This window comes from Sabethes cyaneus, chromosome 3 (genome assembly GCF_943734655.1).
Source record: "Sabethes cyaneus chromosome 3, idSabCyanKW18_F2, whole genome shotgun sequence".
NCBI lineage: Eukaryota > Metazoa > Arthropoda > Insecta > Diptera > Culicidae > Sabethes > Sabethes cyaneus.
The window spans coordinates 6,761,423-6,786,012 of NC_071355.1; the positions used below are offsets into that span (position 1 = coordinate 6,761,423).

The following is a 24,590-nucleotide window of genomic DNA, read 5'->3' on the forward strand; positions in this document are numbered from 1 at the left end:
TCGGGAGTACAACGTGCCCACGCATCATATTTTCGTATATTTCAGAGCAGCATACGATACAGTTGAATGCGCACAGCTATGGCAGATAATGCACGAGTACGGTTTTCTGGATATACACAGTAGTAGAATTAAAGGATATAAATAACTTTTTGTTTTCCTTCTTTTTTATCGGACGCGGCTGATCAAAGCTACCCTGGAGCGAGAGATATGCTACCTGTGCATTTCGAGGACACTCTCGAGTCGCACAGTGGGTTGCAGCAAGGAGATGTACTGTCCTGTATGTTATTCAATATCGCTATTAAAGGTGTGATCCGACGAACAGGAACCGAAACGAGAGGAACGATCTTCAGCAAGAGTAGACAACACCTAGCCTTCGTAGACGACCTCGAAATTATTACTAGAAACCTTGGGACCGTGGAGGCAATCTGTGTCAGACTAAAAACGGAAGCTAGGAGAATAGGGTTACAAATCAATGTGTCGAAAACCAATTATATGACAGAAAGAGGCTTCAGAGAAAGTAACGTTTGCCTCCAACGGACAGTGACTATTGACAGTATGTATTTGAACGAAAGGTGTTGCGGACTATTTCTGGTGGAGTATAAACGGATATCGGAGTGTGGCGTAGGCGTATGAACCACGAGTTGCAGTTACTATTTGGAGAGATTCCCTACTTACACCTCGAGAAAGTTGGTGGAAGACTACGGTTGGCCGGCCACGTCGCAAGGATGCCGGACGACTGTGAAGTGAAATCCATTCTCTTCACGAGCGCCACCGGCACCAATGGAGAGGAATTCTTGATACGCCAAGAGCCACCTCGGTTCTCGGTTGGTAAAATAAGTAAAGCACCACGAGAAGGCATGGATAGGAGTTGCTAGATAAGAGGCTTCTTTCTTTTACAATTTCCTTAGTCTGTAGGAAAGACTATTGTCAACAAAATACATATTCAAATGTCTGACTTTATTAATAAGTTAACACCGGTTTACACAAAAACTTAAAGTTCTTCTATATATTCACTTTTATTAGTAAGCTGAAAAACATAGTAACTAATAACCGAATCGAAGAAGATGAAAACAAGTATTGTGAAAATTGCATGTTACTAGTGTGTGATTACACGAATCAAAAAAAATTGAGCATTCGTTCCAGCGAACGTTTGTTAGAATTAGAAATGACGTATTTCACCAGGTCATTTGCACATTCAAAACAAGCCAAAAGATGCAGCTGTTCTGCGAGAAAAAGCATCTCGAGCAGACATCAGAAAAAAAAAACAAATCTAATCCAGCAGACCCGTTATCAAGCGAAGCACAATAAACGCTTTGACGACAATAAACAATAATGCAGTTCGCACGGCCCCAACGGTAGTGCTCGGGCAGCATCCCCCGGCGCGGTCCGATAAGAATACAAACATCTGGACTGAATCAACGGAATTCAAAAATAGCACACGTAGACAGCTTTCAGACTGGCGCCAAATCAAAATTTGAATCTATGTACGTACCCGTACCTAATTTGATTTGTAATTATCAATTTGTAAGATTAGTTTTTGAAGCTCAAAATCAAATAAAATCGGAATTGGATGAACAAAAGTTAATTTTTAACTAGCTCCATCACTCTACAATGATTGGTAATAATTATCACTTCACATGTCTTGATTCTGAATCAATTAAAGTTAGAAACACGTTTGTATATGTACTTACCCGCTTATGTAACAAGAAGTAAAATTTTGCTGTCTGTTCTTATCGGCTGCAGTAGCGTTCCGAACTTCAGTAGCTCCTCAGTCACGAACCAATCAACATCGTCCGGAATGGCTCCTAAGAACGACAATCTAGCCGCTTTGGTGTATGGTCCGAACGACCTACGGTTGGAACCACGTCCGATCCCCGATCCGGCATTTAACGAGGTTGTTGTCGAGGTGGACAGCTGCGGTATTTGCGGCACCGACATTCACTTCCTGAAGGATGGAGGCTTCGGAGCGCAACGGTTGATTAAACCCATCGTTTTGGGCCATGAGTCGGCTGGAGTGGTCCGCAAGGTCGGAAGTCAGGTAACACACCTAAAGATTGGCGATCGCGTCGCCATCGAACCAGCCGCAGGCTGCCGCACGTGTGACCTTTGCAAGGTCGGCAAGTACAACATCTGTTTGGACGGCAAACACTGTACAACGCAGAAGCATGACGGTAACTGTTCCAACTACTATGCTCAGTACGCGGACTGTTGCTTCAAGATGCCAGATCACGTTACGATGGAAGAAGGTGCTTTGCTGGAACCGCTGGCCGTGGCGGTCTACGCCGGACGACGAGCTCAAATCGGTTTGGGAAATAAGGTAATCATTTTCGGAGCCGGTCCGATCGGATTGGTGTGCTTGATTGCCGCCAAAGCAATGGGAGCTACCAGAACGGTTATCTTGGACCTGGAGCACGCAAAGCATCGGTTGGATGTGGCCAAAAAGTTGGGTGTTACCGGTGTCATTGCTATCAAGAAGGACGACGGGGAAGATGATTTGGTTCGAAAAATCCACGACGTGCTTGGTGGACCGGCGGACCGCGTGCTGGAGTGCACCGGCTCCCAGCCGGGAATGAGAATTTCCATCAAAGCTACTCGCAATGCTGGTCGCATTTGTCTGGTGGGGCTGGGCAATAAGGACGTGCAGCTGCCGATGGTGGATGCCATTTCCAGGGAAATCGATATCACCACCTGCATGCGCTACAATCACGAGTAAGTTTATGAAAATTATCTAACCAATTGACAGAGCAGTTCGATTGTAAAATTTAAAATTCGGTTTTATTCAATCTTTTCAGCTACCCAGCCGCGCTGGAGATTGTGGCCAGTGGATATGTCGATGTGAAACCGCTGGTGTCACACCATTTCGACTTGGCCAACGTCCACGAAGCCTTCCGAGTCGCCAGTCAAGGTGAAGGAATCAAAATTATGATCCATCTGGTACCAAGAGACACCAACAATCCGAAAAAATTTGTTAATTAAAACAATTTCAAGTCCACGGCAAAATTACTTTCCACATGTTTGTTAGCATTTTATATTTACAATGTTCTTTAGTAAAAATTACCTACAGCAAGCATAGCTTATTACTAAAAGTCCCATCCACGATACTCCTTGACGATGCTGTTATTATCTTTACGCATCCGCCTGACTGCACTGGCTTCCCCTTTCGGAACGGCTCGCTTCTTCTGATCCTTTTTCTCTCGCTCGCGGAGACCGTTTTTGATTCGCTCCGACACTACAGACGGCGCTATTGTACTTGCTGAGGTCGAATAAGATCGCGCACTGCGAGCATCATCCAGCAGTTTCCGCACCATCAGCATACGATATTCGCGTGAGTTGGGATCCAACTCGGCCAATTTGTCATCCTCCTCGTTGGTTATCAGCTCGTTCGAGCTAATTGATTGTGCATCGTCAGCATCGTTTGCTTCTTTCCCTGGTACGACCAATGAACTCGACTGAGATGGCTCCGGGAATGGTTGTTCGACTACGTTTTCCATAGCATCTTTGAAAATCTCCTCCTCTTCTGCACCGAACGGGTTTTCCATTTCATCCGCCGGCATCGAAGCTATGTATTTGAGGATACTAGAATGTTTGTTTTCCGGTTTTGTTTGAACAGGTGCTAAAACAAATATTAAGTTAGTTAATTAATTAATGAAAAATAATAAGCATTTCGAAACCACGTACTAGGCTTTTCCTGAGAGAATTTTATCTCCTCCTCAAGCTTTTTCCGGCACTCCTCAATCTCATCCTCATCTAACTCGCCAGTCACACTACCCTGGTAATCTTCATCACTGCCGGCGTCGCTCTCTGCTTCATCCCCTGCGTTCTCAGCGATCTGATGATACTCATTCAGCACATCATCCTCCATTTCTTGCGTGAAACCATACCCGGAACACAAAACCTCCCGATCAAGTTCATCCTCCCGTTCGAGGTCGCTAAATTTCGGATATTCCTCGCTTTCGTAGGCGAATTTCTTCCGAAACAGTTCGCGCACACCCTGAACGTCTCGGTCAAAATACATTTCCGCGTTCGGATGCGACGTCGATACCATCTGGGGAAAATCAATCAGAATCGGCTTCTGGTCCTGCTCGGTTATCATCACATTGAACTCGTTAAAATCCCCGTGAATGACACCACAATTGCCAAGCCGTACGATGAGATTCATCAAATCATCGTACAACGTTTCCACGTTGCCGACCTCGCACACGTTCGTCAGCGGATAGCCATCCACCAGCTCCATAATCACACAGTGCCGGTTGAAATCAATCGGCTGCGGCACTGGAAAACCTCGATCGTACAACGCTTTCATGTAGGCAAACTCACGAGTAGCCGAAATACGCGACAAATAGAGCCAGCTCATCTTATGCCGTTTTCCGTGATAATCTCGTTTTTCCTTAACATTCCGGAAGCAAACCCTCCCCAACCGATGAAGCTTCAAGCAAAGGGGAGTTCCCTGCTCGTCTACGACCGTGTAGATATTGGATTCTTTCCCCACACCTATCTGATTGCCAAAACCGGAAATCGAACCACGTAGAGTAAGCGATTTCAGCGCGAGGTAGTCGTAGCCCGTATTAGTCAAACGGTAACCATCAACTGTAACATTTACGATAAAACAATTGTATTGCAAAAAACACTCCATAGCCGTTATAAAACACTTACATCTTTTCCCGCGTTCATAACTCAACAGTTTGTGTTTGCAAAGTTCTCGCAGCAACTTGTGGACACCGCCAGCTTTTAGGCTGGCAATGGCCGCTACCAACGCGCCCGGAACAAGTTCGTGATTTTTCATTCCCATCTCGATCTGAAAATTTACTATCAATGTAAGAGAACTATTCTTGTTTTAGTAAAATGTGAAACTTACCGCCGTGAGGATTCGGAAATCCTCCTTGCTTAAATAACGTAACACTGTTACGTTAAGTTTACCCATTTTCGCAAGAAAAATGAGGTCGATACTCTTGTAGTAATCAAGGGAAAAGCAAATTAATTTTATACAATAATTTAGGGAAAAATACTACTCCAGAAAAACCTCGTGCGATTTGTTTTGATACCTGACTGACTGAATGAGAATGACAGAAACCCTTCAAGGACTGAAACAAAATTTTCAAACCTTTTCAAACACATCAATCTGATGCCATCAGATTAGGTCAACAAACATTTCGAGGGGCTGCTCAACAGAGAATTTATTAGTTACCCAAGTAACAACGGTAGCTGAATTGCAAGAGCAATGGCTGTTTACGGGTTGGTTTAAGGCGATCAAAGCTGCATAAAGTAAGCACTTAAATGGTGTTTAAATAAGCGATGTTTAAGCTTCTTTAAGTTTTTCAAACCAGTTCTCTCCCAAAAGATGATAAAAAAGCTTAATAGAGCTTGCTAAACCCAGTGCAAAAGGCTTGTGCAAAACTTATCGTTTATCACTCAAACGTAATGTTTTTATACCGGGGTATAACTGGGGGAAAACAAAAACAAACGTGTAAAATCAATGTAAAATCTAACAACAGCAACAACAAATCGCGCGTCGATGTGTGCGTACGATAAACGTCAGCAAGCTCAATAGCGGATTTTTTTGCTAAACAATCTGCTTCTAAACAGCCATAAACGTCAAACCGTTTTACCGCTGCTTAAAGGTTCTAAAATGTAGAGTGGAAGCTTTCATTAGGCTCACAGCTTTCACACTACTTTAAGTCTGCTTAAGGGTGTTAAAGTGGCTTTACAAACTTCTACCAAGTTTTCATTCGGCTCACAGCACACATACTGTTAGATCATAGAATTTCGCAATTCGGCTGACAGCAAAAGTTTGTCAGTTATCGACATTATCGACTGCTTCACGCTAAACGGGCTAGGCTTCAGGTGTAAAGATATTCTCACTGTCTGTTCTGCAGATGCAAATGGGGCGGATCATACGGTGAGTGCCCAGGTAACCAATAAGCATTTCCAATGCAATTTAAAAGCAAGCCAATAAGCATTTAAGTTGCCTTAAATGCTACTTAAATGCTATTTTGGCAAAATATGCGGCTACTTCACTGCTAGCCCTCTTATAGTGCTGACAATGCTTATTTGCAGCTAGTTACCAACAAGAAGAATTTAAATAGAATTGTGGATGCCAATTTGCAACAGTTATGCAGTCAAAAAGCTGATAAACAACAACCTGCAGTATAAAACGCCAGGGATGCTAATAAACGACTGATTTACTGCTTATTTTAATGCTTATTGGTTACCTGGGTGCTTATGGATCAAAAGATGGCGAGTTCAACTCCCGGAAAAAAGACATGCATTTTTAATTAGCTAGCTTACTTGTACGAATTAAAGTTATTCGAAACTAAAAATATCGCGTTGACGGCGAAATAGAAAATGAAGCGTTCCATTTTTTGACGTAGGACTACGTCTTTGTTTACTATACTGGGACTGGGTAGCACTTTATGAAAACGAAAATAGAAGTGTAACGTTTGAATGAAAGATTTCAAATGCTAATAACTACTAAACTACTGAACGAAACTGTACAATTTATATGTCCTTGGATAGATAAAATGATCAGCCATTTTTTAGGGGGATAAGAGAGCAATTTTAAGGGGGCGTAAGAGGGGGGGCTCCTATACAAATGAAACACAAATTCTCTCAAAATTCGAGAACTACTCAAGCAAATGAAACCAAATTTGGCATGCGTGTGTTTCAGAAGGCAGGATTAATTTTCTACGGTGTACTGAGGCCTCTTCTTCTAAGAGGGGGGACTCCCGTACAAATGAAATACAAATTTCCTCTAACTTACCCCTGTGGTAGGAGGATAATTCATTACCATTTCAACCTTTATAATGCACACAAGTGATTTTTAAAAGAAATTTCTATGTCTCAAAGGTTGCAGGCATTGTACTTATGAACCCCCATCCACGTATTTTCAAAGTCACCATTGCATTAAATTAGAATTGAATCTGAATATTTTGCTCTTCTCTTTTAAACATTCACTTAAACAATGGGACTCACAGATTCTTATAAACATACATATGCCAGAAATGCAGTTTACATTAGTCTTTGATTTGATAGAGTCCTACGTCACCCTTTCGTACAACCCTTAGGGCTGTATACCTTGTAGTTTTTAATTCTAAAAATAGATTTTTTTTGGCTGCATAAAGGTTGATGAAGCGATGATTAAGCGACTGGAAAAGTAGATTGCAAAACTATTTCTCGTTCTAAAAATAGAAATGACAGCATTGCGCAAATTGGATATTTAAAAGAGCAAAAAAGTTTCTATTAAGCTTCATTGCAGCTTCGGAATCAGCTATTAATTAGCCTGAAGCTTGATAAAATCACCAGATTTAGATGTTTAAGAGCTGAAAAAAGGTTTTCATTACTAAACCTAAACCATAGATCAGCCACAGGTTGAATAAAATCAGCTATAAAAGCGTTTGATCAGCCTGAAATTGTTACTTGGGTACTTAAGTATTTAACAACCAACCAAGCAACCAACGCACGCAAAGGATTGCACTAAAGACCTCATCACAGAACAGAAGTGGAAGTAGAAATTCAAACACGTTCATGCTACTTTCTACAGATACTAGCGAACCTGGCGGTAGCAAGTCACTTTTTTCCACGAAAACACACGAACGCATACGAATGCACACGATAGCATGTAAAACCTGCTATGCGATTGGCAGCGAGCGTTCTGCTTATATTGCTGTTATTGACTTCTATAAGAAAACCTTCGCAAAGCAAAATAAAAACAAAAGAGACTGTCACCAGTTTTGATCGCCGAATCGTTTGGACTTCCACTTCTGTTCTGTGACCTCATTATTAACAAGCATCTCTGTAATTTTTTCCTATAGATTTTTTCCATGACATATCCCAAGTAACAATTTGGGTTTTATTACACTCTTATGATGGTATTTAAGACCAAAATTGGTCTTGAAGACCACCATAAGAGTACAATAAAACTCACATTGTTGTTGGGGATGTAAGCTGGAATCACACGGATCGTCAGCGAACATCATCGGCAACGTATCGTAACAGACCATTCAGTGATGGTCGCATGCGTTTTTAATGTGCGCATTCACACGCGTCCGGAACGTCAAGGCACTCGTGTGAAAATGCATGCGATCATCACTGATGTTCCGTTACGATATACGTTGCCGTTGATGTTCGCTGACGGTCGGTGTGATTCCAGCTATAAACAAGCTCCAACCTAGCGCATCCATCTAATAGCGTTTTTGTCTGAAGTTTTTGGAGCGTCTTAGTAGAATACGAAACCTAAAAATAAAAATAAGAAAACTTATCCAATTTAATTCTACTGTGTGTATTTTATTCAATGACAGATACGTATTTCACCTACGACTTGCAGGCTTCCTCAGTGTCTGTTTTCGAACTAGCGTTTTTGTTTTCGCTTAGATCCAACCTAGGTCCAATCCAACGGCCGTCAAAACGTTTGTTTTTTCACTCAGGTTGAACTTAGTTTCGCTCTGGGTTGAACTTTTTAGACGTCGGGTTCCCTCTGAATTTTTTCACAGTTTCAACCCCGCTGTAAGCAATACACGGACAATGATGACGATCGATGGCCTTACCTGGAAATGCTTCATGTACATACTGGAGCAGCTAAGCTACTTGAGCTCCTATACCCCAGGTAAGGGGTGGCTCATACAACTTCTGTCTCGGAGCGAGTGGCTGACTATGACATGCAGTATCGCGCAAGCTACACCTAGATGGCAGACCCATCAGCGGGATGTAGGTATCGCAACCCCGGTAAGGTAGTATACCGAAACTCTTATCTACCAAGAACAACGAAGAATACAGGACGGAACAATCGGTATATAGGACACGGCAAGGAACAAGAAAACGAGTAATGGTTAAAGATTGGAAACTTGGTACCTGGAATGCTCGAACTCTCCATGAACCGGCACGAGCTGGCTTGCTTGCTTGAGAGCTGCACCGACTCGAAGCAGAGATTGCTGCTATACAGGAAGTTCGATGGCCAAATTCCGGAGAAAAGGAGTTCCGTGCAGTAGATCCTACTGCAAGCATTTCTTTCAAATACCACATCTACTACAGAGGCTGTAGAAAAACAGAATATGGTGTCGATTTCGTAGTGTTAGGAAAGCAAAAGCAATGAGTTATCGCCCGTAGATAACCGTATGTGTGTTGAGAATTAAGGGCAAATTTTTCAACTATAGCCTAATCAACGTCTACACGTACCGGCAAACGGTAAATCCGATTATGCTAAAGATGAGTTCAACGATAGGTTCGAGAGGACCTATGAAGAGTACCCAAAACATGACGTGAAAATTATCATCGGAGATGCAAATGTGCAGATCGAGGGAGGGGGGGGGGGGGTAGTAATTCTTCCATCCAGTCATTGGAAGTCTTTTGCAGCCTTCATCCGTCGACCAATGATAACGATCTGAGGTTCATAAATTTTGCCCCGGCCAGAGGAATGGCCATTTGTAGCACCTACTTTCCACGTTTGAATATGCGGAAACATACCTGGAGGCATCCAAATGGAGACTCTAGCTGAAAGCTCGATCATGTCTAGATTGACGGTCGACACTTTTCGAATGTCTACGGTTCGGTACGGTTCGGGGACCAAATATCGGCTTTGACCACTCACTCGTAGTATGTAAGATTCGTGCAAGGCCGTCGAAAACGGCGAAGCTTCGCACAGAGAGGACGCTGCGTTTCAACATCCAACGGTTGACGGCGGATTGCGTGACAGTGGAGTACGTCAGGAAGCTTGATCAATGAATCGCATAACAGCAGGTAGAAGAAGAAGATATAAATCGGCTGTGGAGGAACATCCATGGTGCCATCAAAACAGCTGCCAGAGAGATGGTACGACGAGTACCAAGCCGGTTTTCGAGAGGGTCGCTCCACGACGGGGATTAGATGTTTACCCTAGCTGAACTATACAAGAATTCAAGAGCAACATTTCAATAGGGCCCAAGTGCAAAATGTAAAAAAAATGGTTTTTTGGTTATAATTATAGCATTTATAAATATCTATAATAATATAGAACATCATAATTATTAGAAAACTGTAAATGCCTGAAAAAGCAAATTTAAAAAAAGCCTCATAAGAAAACTGGCAACCAAGTTTTCATTTTGTGATTCGGCCCTTTTGTTCGAAAAAGCCTTTATGCAGTTTGTAAATTGATTTGCGTTCGGCCGTCTTGTCCATTTTGTTTTTTTGTAATACGACGTTTCCACCAAGCACTAAACCTATAGGATTGTGTATTTAGCGTATTTAGGTCTCAAACTAAGATTATGTACAATCATTTGGTAAGTATTTTTTGTTAAATAAACGCAATAAACTGATTCATGCTTTTATAGTATATGAAAAGGCAATTGAATGATTTGGCGATTTATGTAAATTCCTTCCGGCGAAATGCTATGCTCGTATTCGAGAATCAAGTTTCGCTATGGCTATGGCTTAACAATGCCGATAAGCACAAGAACGTGTATAGAACGAATACGAAGCAATATTTGAAGATTTATGTTCGGCTGCTCACAGGAAGCGATCGCTGTTTGATGCCAGAAGCAATGTACTGATCTAGTTGACCGTCGAAAATAATGCTAGATTTATCAACCCAATGCGCTATTTATTTCTGAAGATTGATATCTATCGACTTCAGTGTATGAGAATATCGTTGCCAGGAGTAGTTGGCGGCGAACATCTTTTGTCGTACGCAGAACCCGGTGATCGGTATGAAGACAACGGGAGTGTTTGTTTTCATTTCTAGGAACAAAGGAGTTGAAATTCTCTAGGGACGTTAGGACGCTATTGATGATACCAACGGCTCTATTATATGACTGATTGACATGTTTCACGGAATACCACCACATACGTCTACCGGTGAGTACTGATTTACAGTCTGCGCTTTTTTTAAATTGATATCAATGTGCTTTCACAGGGAAGCTGCACAAATATAAATATAGGATTTTTAGACCCAGGTTCACATTTTATCTTCACGCAAAGCATTGATGGACGGAACTTGTGGAATGCCGATACCATGTAAAAAATTTGCGTTATTGATGGTAACCAACTGAGCCCGATTCAATTCAATCAACTACGGTTAGAAAAAAAAACGTTTCTGAAAAGTCAACCGAATTATTGTTTGTTAGTCGTCTTATATGTATATATATATATTACAGTTAATTGCAACTTTAACTTTATTAACATAAAGATTTGTTTCAAATTCCAAACTTTATACGTTAGAAAAGCTTTTATTCGATGTCAAGCCGAACATAATTGATCTGAATATGAAATGATGAATAATTTTAAAAAGTTATCAACGGATGTTTCGAGCAAAATGATTACAATCGTAAATTACGGTACCGCCTTGGCTTTCTTATGGCTTGAAGATGGCAAACTGGCGACTTAAATGAAAAATTTCATATTGAGATTGAAATATTAAAATTGGCTCCCAAAGCCTGAGCCGACTGGAGCTTTACTAGGGGAAAATGCGCGATCTCCACCAGTTTGTCTTTAGATTTTTCTCTACCGTGGACTTGGGAATCGAAGCTGAGCAAAATATTTTCTAGGTGTCCAGGTCAACCCTTTTACATGGATTATGCGACTGAAAACTAATACCAGAATTGTGTCCTGGAGAGCATTTAGTTCCTATGATCTTTTTCAATTCTTCTGGCCCGGTTAATAAAATTTTTCGAATCAGTTGGCAATAGTTATGACGAAATTCTCTGTGACCGACATATAGAGATGGGTTCTACCCCAAAACCCCGTTTAAGTTTCAGTGCCAGCAATACTTTCGGGATTTGCTTTCAGATCTTCAATCGCAACACCGAACGAATTGACACAGCTGGATCTGGATAATTTATGTCAAACACTAACCGCCAGCCGTTAATGGTTTTTGCGATAGCTAGTTTAGATTGATTCTTTGACGTAAATCGGCACTACTTAACGGGTGAACTTCAGCCTAGGCTTCGAAAATCTGCATAATAGTCATAAGATTTATAGATCAAAGCACAACTTTTTCATTGAACTGCCATAATTGGAGTCCTGACCAAAAGCTTTTAATAATGAATGGTTCAAACCGTGCACAGCCGGATAGTGTTCGACATCGGAACGAAAAATGAAGTTCGGGTTCCTGTCCGGTAAAAAATTCTTTAGTCCGATCTCATTCCAGCTTGATTTGGCTGTTCTGGAACCGTACAGGAAGGGAACAGAGCTAAATCGGACCGGAATGAGATCTGACTAAAAAGTTAGTGCCGATTTTTAACCGGCACTTCAATTTTCGTTCCGATGTCGAACACTACAGCCTGATGACTCTTAATCGGCAGCTGACGTCTAATTGTGTCCATGTGTCAAGTTACCGTCTCTGCCACCTCGTCAATGTGCAGAATGCAGCAACTTCCGCGACAGAAAACTCACGTATTTGTAATTAACGGATCTCAATCTCATTTACAAGACATGCTGCTTTTGTAAATACGTTATTGCGTTATTTAACATAAATTTCTATAATATTTGAACAATAAACTGGAGATGTATCTTTTAGCTATTTCCCACTGTTTCTGGAGGTTCATGATCAAAACAAAAAATTGGCCGAATGCAAAACATTGAATAAAAACAGCCTCAACAACGAAGTCATATCACCAATGACAGTAAACAAAAGCCTCATCAGAAAAGCCCAAATAACAATCAATAATCAAATCGGCCTTATGAAAAGGGCCCTTCGCCGAAAACGTTATAAATACGGCCTAATGCATATTTTTGCAAATTACAAAGTTAATCAATGTTTTTTCTGCTAGTTGTTGCATTACACATTAAACTATTATGTTTTTGCATCAAAATGCGACATTCAATTCTAAGCAACACTGTTTATATCAAATGAGGAGTTAAAAAATGATGCTCAAGTTTCATCATCGATTTTCTCGAAACTGTCAGTTTTGACATCGGCCTATTTGAAATGTTGCTCTTGAATTATATCTGGCAGTATGTAACTTGCAAATATAAAGAAGATTCTAAGCCTAATTTAGTACTAAGCGGTTGCTTGGGAATATTATTGCTAATTGCAAGGAAAACTGCACCATCCGAAGTGCGAAATCGCTCATAAAAATGCGATCCTGCATTAAATCGTTTCGGTATCTTCAGCGCTCTTTTTCGTTACATTTCAAGCAATAAGTGCGCCGAAGAGACCGAAGCGATTAAAGTCAAAAATAGCGCTTTTATGAGCGATCGCGCGCTTATTGATTGGGCAATCTTCCTTTAAATTCAGCAATATTTATATGTAGAAATATTTTTGGTTGTGGTGCATTGTAATCACTGCTGTCGGGACCCCTTGCTCATAGTTGCGCTAAATTCGGTTGGCCTATCGGGACAACACCTAACGAAATGTCATGAGACATCCATCAACCATCATTGGCATTGCATATAATCATCAGCAAGCTACAATCATCAGTAGAACCCAGCAGCAGCTAAAAATCCGGATTTTTAATATTTTGTGTTTTATGTGCATTTTTATTAATAAGCATTCCAAAACCAAGTGAAAAAAGAATTATTTTATGTTCTGCATCCGTAAAGCATACTGTTGATGAAAACAGGCAACCAAAATTTGTGACTAATGCCGTGGAATATCGATTGATGCAAATGCTGAACTTACCAATAAATAGTTGAATATTGTATTGATTCCAGTTGCTACGAAATAAGGCCTATCCAGTTTTGCCTATGTTTCCAGCACCACAAAGCTATCAGCAACAACCCGCGGGGGACAGCGAAAGAAGAGTGGATTTGAAATCGTTAGATTTCACTTTGACCAAACGGCTCTTGGCAGCTGTATTTTTCCTTCTACTGATATACGCTTGGAAACAGTATTTCGAGGACCAAAATCAATCGAATAAAACATACAACTGAAATCTCTAGAGCACATTCACGCACAATGAGCAACAGAAAAGTGTCCTACTTCTTCAACCCGGACGTAGGTAATTTTCACTATGGCCCAGGACATCCGATGAAACCGCACCGCCTCTCAGTCATACACCATATGGTAATGAACTACGGATTGCATAAAAAAATGCAAATTTATCGACCTTATAAGTATGGACGTTAACACTAGCAATAGACAACACAAGTCATGTCGGAAATTTTTCTTTTCCAGAGCCAGCGCGCATGATATGTGCCGTTTTCACAGTGATGAATATATCGAGTTCTTGCAGCATGTAACGCCACAAAACATCCAGGGCTTTACGAAATGCCTTTCGGTTTTCAACGTCGGTGACGATTGTCCGGTATTTGACGGACTGTTCGAATTCTGCGCCATGTACACCGGAGCGTCACTGGAAGGCGCACAGAAGCTAAATCACAATCACAGTGACATCTGCATCAACTGGTCCGGGGGCTTACATCATGCCAAAAAGTTTGAAGCTTCCGGATTCTGCTACGTGAACGACATTGTGATCGGCATTCTGGAGCTGCTCAAGTACCATCCGAGAGTGTTGTATATCGACATTGATGTTCATCACGGTGACGGCGTGCAGGAAGCGTTCTATCTTACCGATAGAGTTATGACGGTTTCCTTTCACAAGTACGGAAACTATTTCTTTCCTGGTACTGGGGATATGTACGAAATCGGAGCTGAATCTGGTCGCTACTATTCAGTGAATGTTCCACTGAAGGAAGGAATTGACGATCAGAGTTACGTGCAAGTCTTTAAACCAGTCATTTCTGCCGTTATGGAATTTTATCAACCAACTGCTATTGTTTTGCAATGCGGGGCGGACTCTCTGGCTGGCGATCGTCTCGGTTGCTTTTCCCTTAGTACAAAAGGACACGGCGAATGTGTAAAATTTGTGAAAGAACTAAATGTTCCCACATTGGTTGTGGGCGGAGGTGGCTACACCTTGCGGAACGTGGCTCGCTGCTGGACGTACGAAACGTCGCTTCTTATAGACGAGACGATATCGAACGAACTGCCTATGAACGATTATCTAGAGTTCTTCGCACCTGACTTCACGCTGCATCCGGATATTCCCAGTCGACAGGACAATGCCAACAGCAAACAGTATCTGGAAGCCATTACAAGGCACGTGTATGACAATCTGAAAATGTGTCAGCATGCACCGAGTGTGCAGATGTTCGACATTCCTGAGGATGCTCTGCCGGAAGAGGTGAAAGTAAAGGAAGAACCCAACCCTGAGGCAAGGATGACTCAGGAAGAAGAGGACAAGCAAGTTGAACCCAAAAACGAGTTTTTCGATGGCGAAAATGATAATGATAAAAGTGAAAATGAACCTTAGCAGTAACCTGAATGCTTAGGTGGGTTTGCAGGCTAAAACTATCAACTCATGGGATGCAGACGGAAAGATAAAAGTTTTTTTACGTAATCTTAAGCAAGCTTAAGCTTAATCGTTGTCTACGATGAAAAACATTTTTTTTATTGTGAGTGTAGAGAATATCTTAATTACAATTGCATGATGCAAACAATGTGCCAGACAAAGAATAATTTTTATTGAAATCGTCCCAAATATTGGTTTTAGTTATCTATATTTGAGTCTTTGATTAGTTTATACATGACAAACTAAATTTCACTTCGATGTTATGTGAATTGATTCACATGATGCCGCAAAAGGTTCGTGACTTCGCCAAATGTGCAGGCATATTTCGGATTTATTTGAAGCAAGTTTAGGTCTGTAAATAAGTTGCATTTCACTAATACTTCGTTAAAACTACTCCAGATGTCCCTGAAGTGTTGAAACTTAGATTCTAAAAAGTTTTCCAATAAAAAAGTTAGGCTTATACAAATTTGAAAAAAAGTTTATGTCAACCCCCCCTCCCCCCTTGAAAATTTTCGAAACGTGAAGGGGCAAAAAAATAAAGTGTCATATTAGTCTGTTGCATTTTTAGTGACCAGCAGATTTTTTCACAGTTCAATGAGTTTACATCTCTAAATTATCCAATATGTGCAAAGTTATAGTTATTTCGTTAGTCTCGATCAACTTTCTTTCACGAACTAAGCTTTCTGATTCTGTTGCAAGTCACAGGCAACTATTGTGCTTAATCTTTAAGTTCCCGACGTCGAAAATTGGGGTGCTTGACTTTCGGCTTGATTCCATTTTAATTTACCTTGTTTTAAGAGAACCGAATTAGATGGAGGCAACAATCAATTAAACAATATATTAGTGAAATTTGGTACCGCTTTTGACTGAGGTATTCCGATTTTTGAATTGCAGTGGGATTATTTTTTTCCGTCAAAGATACTAGATAAGATGAAAATGGAAACACAATTTTTCGGGGCTTAAAATTGGTCGTTTTACTCCGTAATGTCCAAGTAACTACCCCAATTTTGGAGGTAGGGGACGTAAAACTCAACGATACAGTTTTTACCATTCATTGGATGCATGCAGCATGCAGGATGTCACTGAACTGTTCGAAACTTGAAATTTTCGAAACGGTGTGCATCTTCAATATGCAAAGGTAAACACGTTATTGTTGGAGAAGAAGCATCAGCTGAGGAGAGGCCTGATATTCATAACTAAAAGGTTGACCAAGAAACGTGAATAGCTTCAGAGATTTGTTTTCTTAAAACATGTCGATAGCACAGCATAAGCGTTCCAAGTAATAAAGTGGCAGGGACCTAAACTGCCATTTTCACACTATGGTTAGATTACGATACTATGTCGTGGTTACCAAGTTCTGAACTAGTAAGTGACACGGATTTCGATTATTAAAAAAAAGCAAGGTAACTAACCGAGTGACACGGAGGTTCAAAACAAAATTCAAATGAAGGTCAAGTTATACGTTTGTGGCTCAATAAGGTGATCCTGTGGCACTCCACTATTATCAAACTGGTTCATCTCTACCAGGATGCTTACTTTATGTGCTTGGCTCGAAAAATTTCGAAGTGTGAAAGGCTTGAACTAAAATTTAAGTACTGTACAAAATATCTGTATTAAAATTTGAATAATATGGAAAAATAAACGCTGGTTTCTTCTTTTTTGTTTGGTTATTGAAGGTTTAATGTTATTATTTTTTTTCTTGCCCCTCCCCCTTCAACAATATTTTGAGACCAGGACATAAACTTTTTTTCAAATTTGTATAAGCCTTAGTAGGAGGAACACAAAAGTGTGTTTTGTTACAGCGAATAATTCAATTATTGGTACATAGTAAGTAGTCAAAATCTGAATTTGTAGAGTTAATACCCTCGTTAATATGAATGACGCCGTCAGTGAGTTCAGTCTTAATCTGAACACTTGGTAACTGTATATTAAATTTCACATATACGTTATTTTTTATTCGTTTCGTTATTTTTTTTAATGCGAACGCATTCATATTACCGGGGCTCAAATTGAAAATGTTCAGATTAAAAAAGGTCATACCAGCGGGGGCTCACGGTGTTGAGTTTTGGGAACATTTTGAGTAAATATTTACTCATTTTTTTAAACGAGTTTTAGTTAAATCCGAGGTTAAAACCAACCTATTTACAGCTAAACTCATTTAAGAGTGTAGTTTTTACCTGAAGTTCAGTTTTTGGTGTTTACTAAAAACATAGAAAATGTATACGAAAAGTTCGATGTGCACCAAAGGGTTTTCAACAGTAGTGATTACAACGCATTGTAAGAGAAGAACAAGTGGGCCCAATTGCAGTGATTACAACTCATTGAATAACGTGAAAAAAATTACTCCGATTATTTTATTGCGTCAACTGAGTTATCTAGCGCGCAATTCAAAAATGAAATGCTCTTTCACGATTTTGATATTATTGAAAGAAATTACACAGAAATCATAAAGTTTTAGCTACGTTAGGCGACATAGAGTGACTATATACAGAGTGGCGCCAAGTCATCCCAAATGTATGCAATGCGGTTTATCCTAGGTTTTTCTTTCTCTTTCCTGCATACGCGTTGGATAGGTTGTCTGCTCGATTGGAATGACACTGACAGATAATTATCATTCCAATTTTGACATTGTCGCCACTCTGTATATAGTCACTCTAAGGCGACACAGTTATGTGAACAACATGTGAAAAACAACATGTTTGCGACGAGAACTCTGGTCAAAAGCTGGGACAGCCAGGTCATGTTCAGTTTTTTGCTCAGTAGATGCTCATTTGACCGCAGCGCCTCAACGAAACAAAATTCGAAAAAGTAGTGTAAAAGGCAATTGTAGAGCTAATTATTATCTATATTATTGCTGAAGAAAGTATAGTTTTATCACAGAACAGAAGTGGAAGTCCGAACGATTCAGCGTATACCTCTATTGCAACTGAGATATACGAAATCATATCTGAACGAAAATGTTATATTTCACGCCAAATAAGAACATATATGTACCAAAGTGGAGGCGATATATGTGCGAAAATTTTGACAATAGAGGTTTTCCGTCAGATCATACCCCTCCTTTTCTTATTTTTTCTCAAAAGTACTCCCAATACGAGTGACAATGGTGCAAAAATATATTTTTTTCGTTGACTCTAGAATTTACTACGATTTTTTAAACAATGCAAATTGCAAGAATGTTGAGTTTCTTTTCACCAAATCACGAATGTTGAGTTTTAAAAAATTCGTTTCGGCTGCACTGTTTATCAAAATTTTCAGATTTTCTGGCAGCATTGCATAACAGTTTTTGACATATGTGTATCAGCGGTAGAGTGAAAAGGATAAAACGAATGAAAAGCTAATGATTACCTTCTTTTTCATTTCGTTTGTTGCTTGCCACAAGAGTAAAGAGTGGCACAAATGGTTTCGAAGTGGTGAAAATAGAGGACACTGGTACAAAAAGGCATGTAAGACATCCGAGAAGTGACCGGTTGAAATATACGTATTTTAGTTTTTCATTTTTACAGTAGTTAGAGGCTTTAATAAAGAAAGTTTTATATGGGTATCATTTCTAAGAGTCAAAACCGAACATTTAGTGAAAAAAAAATTTTTGACGGAAAACCTCTATTATTTGTAATTCTATTTTGCGTAGTTTTTATAACACGCAACTAAATACTCCTGAATATATGATTAAGATATAATCAAACATTGCAATCGTCTATACTGCTTTATAATTCACAGTCATGAATTGTATATGAAGACACGCACGACTGCAAAACAACTTATTGTTCACTTCGATTTGACATACTCTAATCATTATACAATTCCAATGTGAAATTGACATGAAAACGATTTAATGTGAACTTTCTATTACGATTTTGTGTTATCTTGTGGGGCCAGGGTTTGAAAAGGGATCGCAAGTTGAATGTGACTGCCGTGAATGCGAACTTTCCGCATTCAAACTCCGCTTTTTGAACGATCATTTGACTGTTTTTTGAATTCAGTCAATCTGCCGCTTGCGCTGCTGCCGTCTTACAATTCATGCGGCATCTCTGCAGAAGCAAACAGTCAATCTCCCGTTTTGCTTTGCGCTTTGAGAATATAAACTGCAAACTGATTGGAAGCATACGGTGACGTATTTTTTCGTTTCTCTTTTTGTCTCCAAATCGGCTGCTCACAGTAATAGTTTGTCACCCGGAAATCGGTCCGACGCAAGCAAAATATTCGTTTGTATTGGACGGAGTCCGACCGACTTCTTCCATGCACATGTAGTGGTTGTTTTTTTTGTAGTATTGAATCATACGATTGTGCGGTTGCTTTTCGTAAGCGTGGTGACTGCCAGTCATTTGACTGTTTTGCAGTCATTCGCTGCTCCAAACGGTAAAGGCAACTTGATCGAAACGAAAATGTTAAAAAGCTTTAGAATGCGTTCATACTACTGCGTGCCATCGGCGTTTGACTGAGCAAACTGCCAGTTGTGTTATGCATAGCGTTCGTATTCCATCACTAAACGGACGGTGTGAACTTGAATGCGCGTTGGTGGGGCTGCGGTAGAAAAAAGGATCGGTCGAAGCCCTGGGTGCCCAAGCAACCAAAAGTTCGAATATTACTTGACACGCGAACTCGAAAGTTCATAATTAGTTCAGATTCAGTTCCGTGGAACTTTCACGCTGATTAGTAGTATATATCAAGTATATGTGGAACTAAATGCTTTAAGAAGTGCTGCGAGTACTTCATAGATACTTCAAAGCTATTAGGATGCTACATGAAGTTCTGAAGTAACTTTAGTTGCTAACAAGTTCTGCGTGTTGCTTTTTTGTTTATATTTCTGGTGATCAAACCAGCAGAACCTGAAACTATTGGAGATTAATTTTTATTTCACTTGAATAAATTTAATGCTCGCACATTTCTAATTACAAATATAAATTAGAATGTAATGCTCTTCATTATTGTGTTGTGTAGCATATGCTGTTGGTATCTCACTACTACAGTTAATTGCCTAGTTCCAAACTTTATGTTCTATAATTAACTCGCGCTGCATAAAGCTGCTGCAAGTTCCAAATCAAACTTTTACTTAACAACTCATTGGCAAAATTCACATCGCTTGTATACGACAAAGGTGACGCAGTGGATCGGTATAGGTTTACAACGCGGAGCACCCGGGTTCAAACCCAACAGCAGGCAAATGCAACGAATATAGAAGTTAGGTAGAAGTATAAAAATAGAACATAGAAGTGCTGCTAAATTTGTTTTTTCTTAGTTTTTGACAGTTTATTTCGAAGCTGCTTAGCGTTCTATGCAGTGAACCCAAGACAGCTTGAAAGTTCGGTTAATTACTTAAAAGTGACGCTGCTTAGCAAGTTATAGATTGATATACATAAAGCTGTTTAACCCTTGTTAGACACCATTATTCGAACTCTTGGTTACTTGGGTGGGGCTCCTATACAAATGAAATACGAATTTCCTCATAACTCGAGAACTAATCAAGCAAATGGAACAAAATTTGGCATGTGAAAGTTTTCGAGGGCAAGAATATTTCCTATGGTGAATTAGGACCCCTTCCTACTTTAAGAGGGGGGCTCCTATACAAACGAAATACAAATTTCCTCATAAAGGCCCAGGCACAATGTATACGGATTTTACTACGTTGCAGCAATTTGACAGTTTTTCCATGGATTTTCTGTCAAATATCCGCAACGTAGTAAAATCCGTATGCATTGTGTTTGAGCCTTAACTCGAGAACTAATCAAGCAAATGGAATCAAATTTGGCATGTAGGTGTTTTAGAGGCAAGCTCACTCAATCACGTCCGCTATGGTTTAGGTAGCAAAGCTGCAAGGAAACGAATGAGGTTGCATGACTAACTCCCGGTTCGAGTCCCTGCCCAGGTAAGTGGTAACAATATTCAGCATTTCAAAAAATGGTTCTGTTCCCCTTGAGATGCTGCAAAAAATCGCTTTCTTTTTTAGTTTGTTAAATTCCGACCGAATCTATTTTTATTTTCCATAACAAGCAAACGATATGCCGTCGATACTTTTTCGATACGTCGATAATGTAGACAAAATGACGTTTCGATTAAGCCTCAAACAAACACTGACAATGTTTATTGAATGCTTGTGGCGTAGTATTTTAATAACCCGCTATTTCGCCTTTTTAGCATTATGTGAGTTCTACAGAAGTATATAAAGAAAAATAAGCTTTTAATCTGTGTGCTTTTACAATCTTGTCAAAGGACTAGTCAATGTTGTCAAAGGATTATAATAGAAAATAGATCCCTTTGATGTTTAAAGGGCCGCTGCATGTTACGAATAGGCAAGATAAAGATAAAATGAAAATTATGCATTGAATACAATGCATTGTTATCCCGCAACGATTTTCTTCTCTTTTTGTCATAGGGATAAGCCACATTGATTTTTGTATAAATGTTTAAGATTTTTGAATGTAGATTGGAGTATGTGTTTAGGAGTTGATGTCGAATCATTGTTCCGAAACCCCGCCATCGCCAAACGAGAGTTCTGCAGATTTAAACTCTCTTACATTCCAAGTGTAAATTGAAAAATTTTAGCTTGGAATAAGAGAGTCTTCACTCGTAGATCCTCCCGTGAAGCGATTAGAATCCAACACTTTTAGCCCCGTTCAATATTGGTTCCGAAAGGAATTAATGTGAAGGTACGCCAAAAAGGTTGCAAAAGCGGAATTCAACCCCAAAGGTGATGATTCTTCTCAAACGTACTCTCCGTAATTTTTTGGCTCTACTAATTAAGACCTCTTCCCTTCGCGTGGTCTAGTATAGTTCAGACACAAATTTACAGCATTTTTGACATTTCCCTAATACTTCGCACGTTTTCTTTCCGCGCGTTCACGGTAAAACTAAAGGAATGTACGGAAAGACAACTTGCGATGTATTAGGGAAATGTCAAAAATGCTGTTCAAATATTACGAACATGTCCGCCATTATGGCTCGTAAAAAGCTGGATAAGTCGCGGGCTCTATCCAGCTTTTTACCAGCCATAATGGCGGAAGTGTTCGTAATATTCGGACAGCATTTTTGACATTTCCCTAATACATCGCACGTTTTCTTTCCGCACGTTCCTCTACTTTTACCGTGAACTTAAGAACAGTCAAAAATGCTGTTTAAATATTACGAATACGGATTATGCTGTCCGCGATTATGGCTCGTAAAAAGCTGGTTAGCAATTTGAATTTTGAAGTCAAGATACGTAAGTTTTTTGTATTTTAAACAAAAGTTTAAAAAGTAATCGTCACACATGAATCGTCATAATGATTTTTCCATCATGATGCGGTGTAATTACTGCTACTGAAACCCCCTTTGCTAACACACTAGAAAACGAGCAAGGAAAAGGTTAAAAGTACCCAAATCACACCGGAAAACATCGCCCTGATGCAAAGCTCACGCTCGTCTCGAACCGTTGAGAGTCTTTATCGGTTGCGGTTCTCTCACTTTTTTCAATCGGGCGCGGCCATATTGATTAATCTCGTTTTCGCGGATAGAGTGGTTTTTCTCCTTGTAAGAAGCGGTCGACGGTCTCAGAAGTGTCCCAGAGTCCCCGGTTACCGAGAGTGTGTTGTGCAGCTAGCTAAGCTCCTAGAGATAGCCAAAGCCTATTCCAGCGTTAGTTCCGTTATTCCTCGTAATCCGTGATTTCAAACGGAAGTGCTGAAAAAAAGAAGAAAGGGCTCTCCAGGGTGCGCCGTGCGAGTTCGGGTTCCGTTTCGTTCAGTTCTCTTCCTCGCGTTCATTTTGTTCGGCGTTTCTATCGCCAGAAAGTTCTCGTGGCGAGGCATAGGGTAAGAAAACCTAGTGCAGTGAGAACAACTGGAGTACGGAATAAAAAGGCATAAAAGCCGGAATACCTGCGTGGATTTATAACGAAGAAAAAAGTGTTTTCAACCAGTGTGTTTCCATTTTTTCTGTAAGTGGAACTAAGCCGGAAACTCGTCCAAAATGTCGGAACGTGAAAATAACATTTACAAAGCCAAGTTGGCAGAACAGGCAGAGCGATACGACGGTGAGTAACTAAATTCTGATTTTTATAACCTTCCATGATGGCAGCAGTCACTGCCGAAGCTTTATATCGATCAATAAAATCGTTGCACTGATTGCGAGTCGATTGCATTGTCGAATCAAGCAAAAATTTGGTCCGGAATTTTTTTTTACCTCCGATTGTAAAAAAAGGTATGGAAAGAAGTTCCATGAAATCTTTTTTCGAGACGAAACTTTTCTCGGATGATGGAAGAAAAGTTGGATGGAGCTCAAAATGCTACTTACATCAGCACACTTTCTATCACACATTCACAAAAAAGGGGAGCATTGTGGAGGTGTTCATGCTTCATCGTTGTGTGTGTGTAAAGTGCAGATTCTTTAGAAGGCTAGTGCTGCCAGTTTTGTGGGTGTGAAAATTGGCATCAGCTAGATAAAATCCCTTAAGGCCCAAACAGAATGCTGCGTCAACGCATCCATCAGCGTCAATTTGACAATAAACCCATGGGAAAACTGTCAGAATGACGCCGACGGACGCGTTGACGCAGTATTCTGTTTGGGCCTTTAGGGAAAGCATTAGGATTTATTTAAATAATGACCAATTAATTTTACGCAAAACGTTTGCAAAATTTGTTTTGGTAAAATAAGGTATTAGATGCGGTTCCACAACGGTGAATTTCGACTTCGAATTTTATTAGGCATTATGTAACGCATCATAATCTACCCTCTATCTATATTCAAAGATACAAGAAATACTTTCAACGCTTTTGATTTTGGTTGATTGTTTTGCATGTAAAGAGACTATAAAACGTGTTCTGTTTGTATCTTGCAATCAATAAATTTATCGAATGAATTCACCAACTAATCCTACTTGATATTGTATAGTATGGTTTAAGTATTAAATTAACTTGACGGCACAACTAACTGGGCAAAGAATTCCAATCTTATTAGTTACTAAGCTTCAAATAATTATTTTTCAAATACTAAAATACAATTGAAAATTTTTGGATCATTTTTCACTTGTCTATTCTGGTCGGATTTTTTAATTTTTTAAGTCCTATGTGCAACTGAGAGATTCTCTTTATGTCTCTTCTCTTGCGCTCATCATCGCGACATAAAAGAATATCAACACAATTTTAGAAAAAGATGCGTTCAAGTTAAATTGCATCGTCGTGATAAACGTAAGAGAAGAGAGTCGAAGAAAATCCTCTCTCACTTGCAGCGAGAACCTATTCAAAAATAAGGCCAGAATCAATAGAAATAAAATTGCAAGATCAGTTAAAGGTCCTTTAAATGTAGCTAATGCCTATTGTTCATTTCAAAATTTATTTGTCGGAAGCATATTTTCAGTAT

General features: G+C 39.9%; 4 protein-coding genes across 4 annotated transcripts in view; 3 read left to right on the forward strand and 1 right to left on the reverse strand.

Annotated features, from left to right (window-relative positions):
• The first annotated feature begins 1,746 nt into the window (after positions 1-1,746).
• On the forward strand, positions 1,747-3,067 carry LOC128741479 (sorbitol dehydrogenase-like). The gene is made up of 2 exons (XM_053837324.1): positions 1,747-2,709; positions 2,793-3,067. Exons 1-2 carry the CDS (start codon positions 1,799-1,801, stop codon positions 2,974-2,976), a joined length of 1,095 nt encoding a protein of 364 aa, XP_053693299.1. The 5' UTR covers positions 1,747-1,798; the 3' UTR covers positions 2,977-3,067.
• LOC128741478 (uncharacterized) lies at positions 3,007-5,001 on the reverse strand. The gene is made up of 4 exons (XM_053837323.1): positions 4,856-5,001; positions 4,654-4,795; positions 3,679-4,587; positions 3,007-3,613 (listed from the first exon to the last, which is right to left on the reverse strand). The coding sequence occupies exons 1-4, from the start codon at positions 4,919-4,921 to the stop codon at positions 3,081-3,083; spliced, it is 1,650 nt and encodes a 549-aa protein (XP_053693298.1). The 5' UTR covers positions 4,922-5,001; the 3' UTR covers positions 3,007-3,080.
• Positions 5,002-13,407: 8,406 nt separating this feature from the next.
• Positions 13,408-15,366, forward strand: LOC128741402 (histone deacetylase 3). Its single transcript, XM_053837200.1, has 2 exons — positions 13,408-14,019; positions 14,081-15,366. The coding sequence occupies exons 1-2, from the start codon at positions 13,862-13,864 to the stop codon at positions 15,216-15,218; spliced, it is 1,296 nt and encodes a 431-aa protein (XP_053693175.1). The 5' UTR covers positions 13,408-13,861; the 3' UTR covers positions 15,219-15,366.
• A 7,378-nt stretch (positions 15,367-22,744) lies between these two features.
• The window catches only part of LOC128744102 (14-3-3 protein epsilon), a 68,915-nt gene continuing 67,069 nt past the window's right edge, over positions 22,745-24,590 (forward strand). Inside the window, exon 1 of the mRNA XM_053840882.1 lies at positions 22,745-23,265. Within this exon, the coding sequence (XP_053696857.1) occupies positions 23,202-23,265 (64 nt within the window). The 5' untranslated portion in view covers positions 22,745-23,201. The remainder of the gene's footprint in view (positions 23,266-24,590) is intronic.

What these genes read in the sequence shown, in the direction of transcription:
- LOC128741479 (XM_053837324.1), top strand. Translation starts at nt 1,799, where the DNA reads ATGGCTCCTAAGAACGACAATCTAGCCGCTTTGGTGTATGGTCCGAAC. An exon ending in TGCATGCGCTACAATCACGA is followed by an intron (nt 2,710 to 2,792) that starts GTAAGTTTATGA and finishes CAATCTTTTCAG; the next exon opens with CTACCCAGCCGCGCTGGAGA.
- LOC128741402 (XM_053837200.1), top strand. Translation starts at nt 13,862, where the DNA reads ATGAGCAACAGAAAAGTGTCCTACTTCTTCAACCCGGACGTAGGTAAT. An exon ending in CAAATTTATCGACCTTATAA is followed by an intron (nt 14,020 to 14,080) that starts GTATGGACGTTA and finishes TTTCTTTTCCAG; the next exon opens with AGCCAGCGCGCATGATATGT.
- LOC128741478 (XM_053837323.1), bottom strand. Translation starts at nt 4,921, where the DNA reads ATGGGTAAACTTAACGTAACAGTGTTACGTTATTTAAGCAAGGAGGAT. An exon ending in TTATGAACGCGGGAAAAGAT is followed by an intron (nt 4,588 to 4,653) that starts GTAAGTGTTTTA and finishes TAAATGTTACAG; the next exon opens with TTGATGGTTACCGTTTGACT. An exon ending in ATTCTCTCAGGAAAAGCCTA is followed by an intron (nt 3,614 to 3,678) that starts GTACGTGGTTTC and finishes TATTTGTTTTAG; the next exon opens with CACCTGTTCAAACAAAACCG.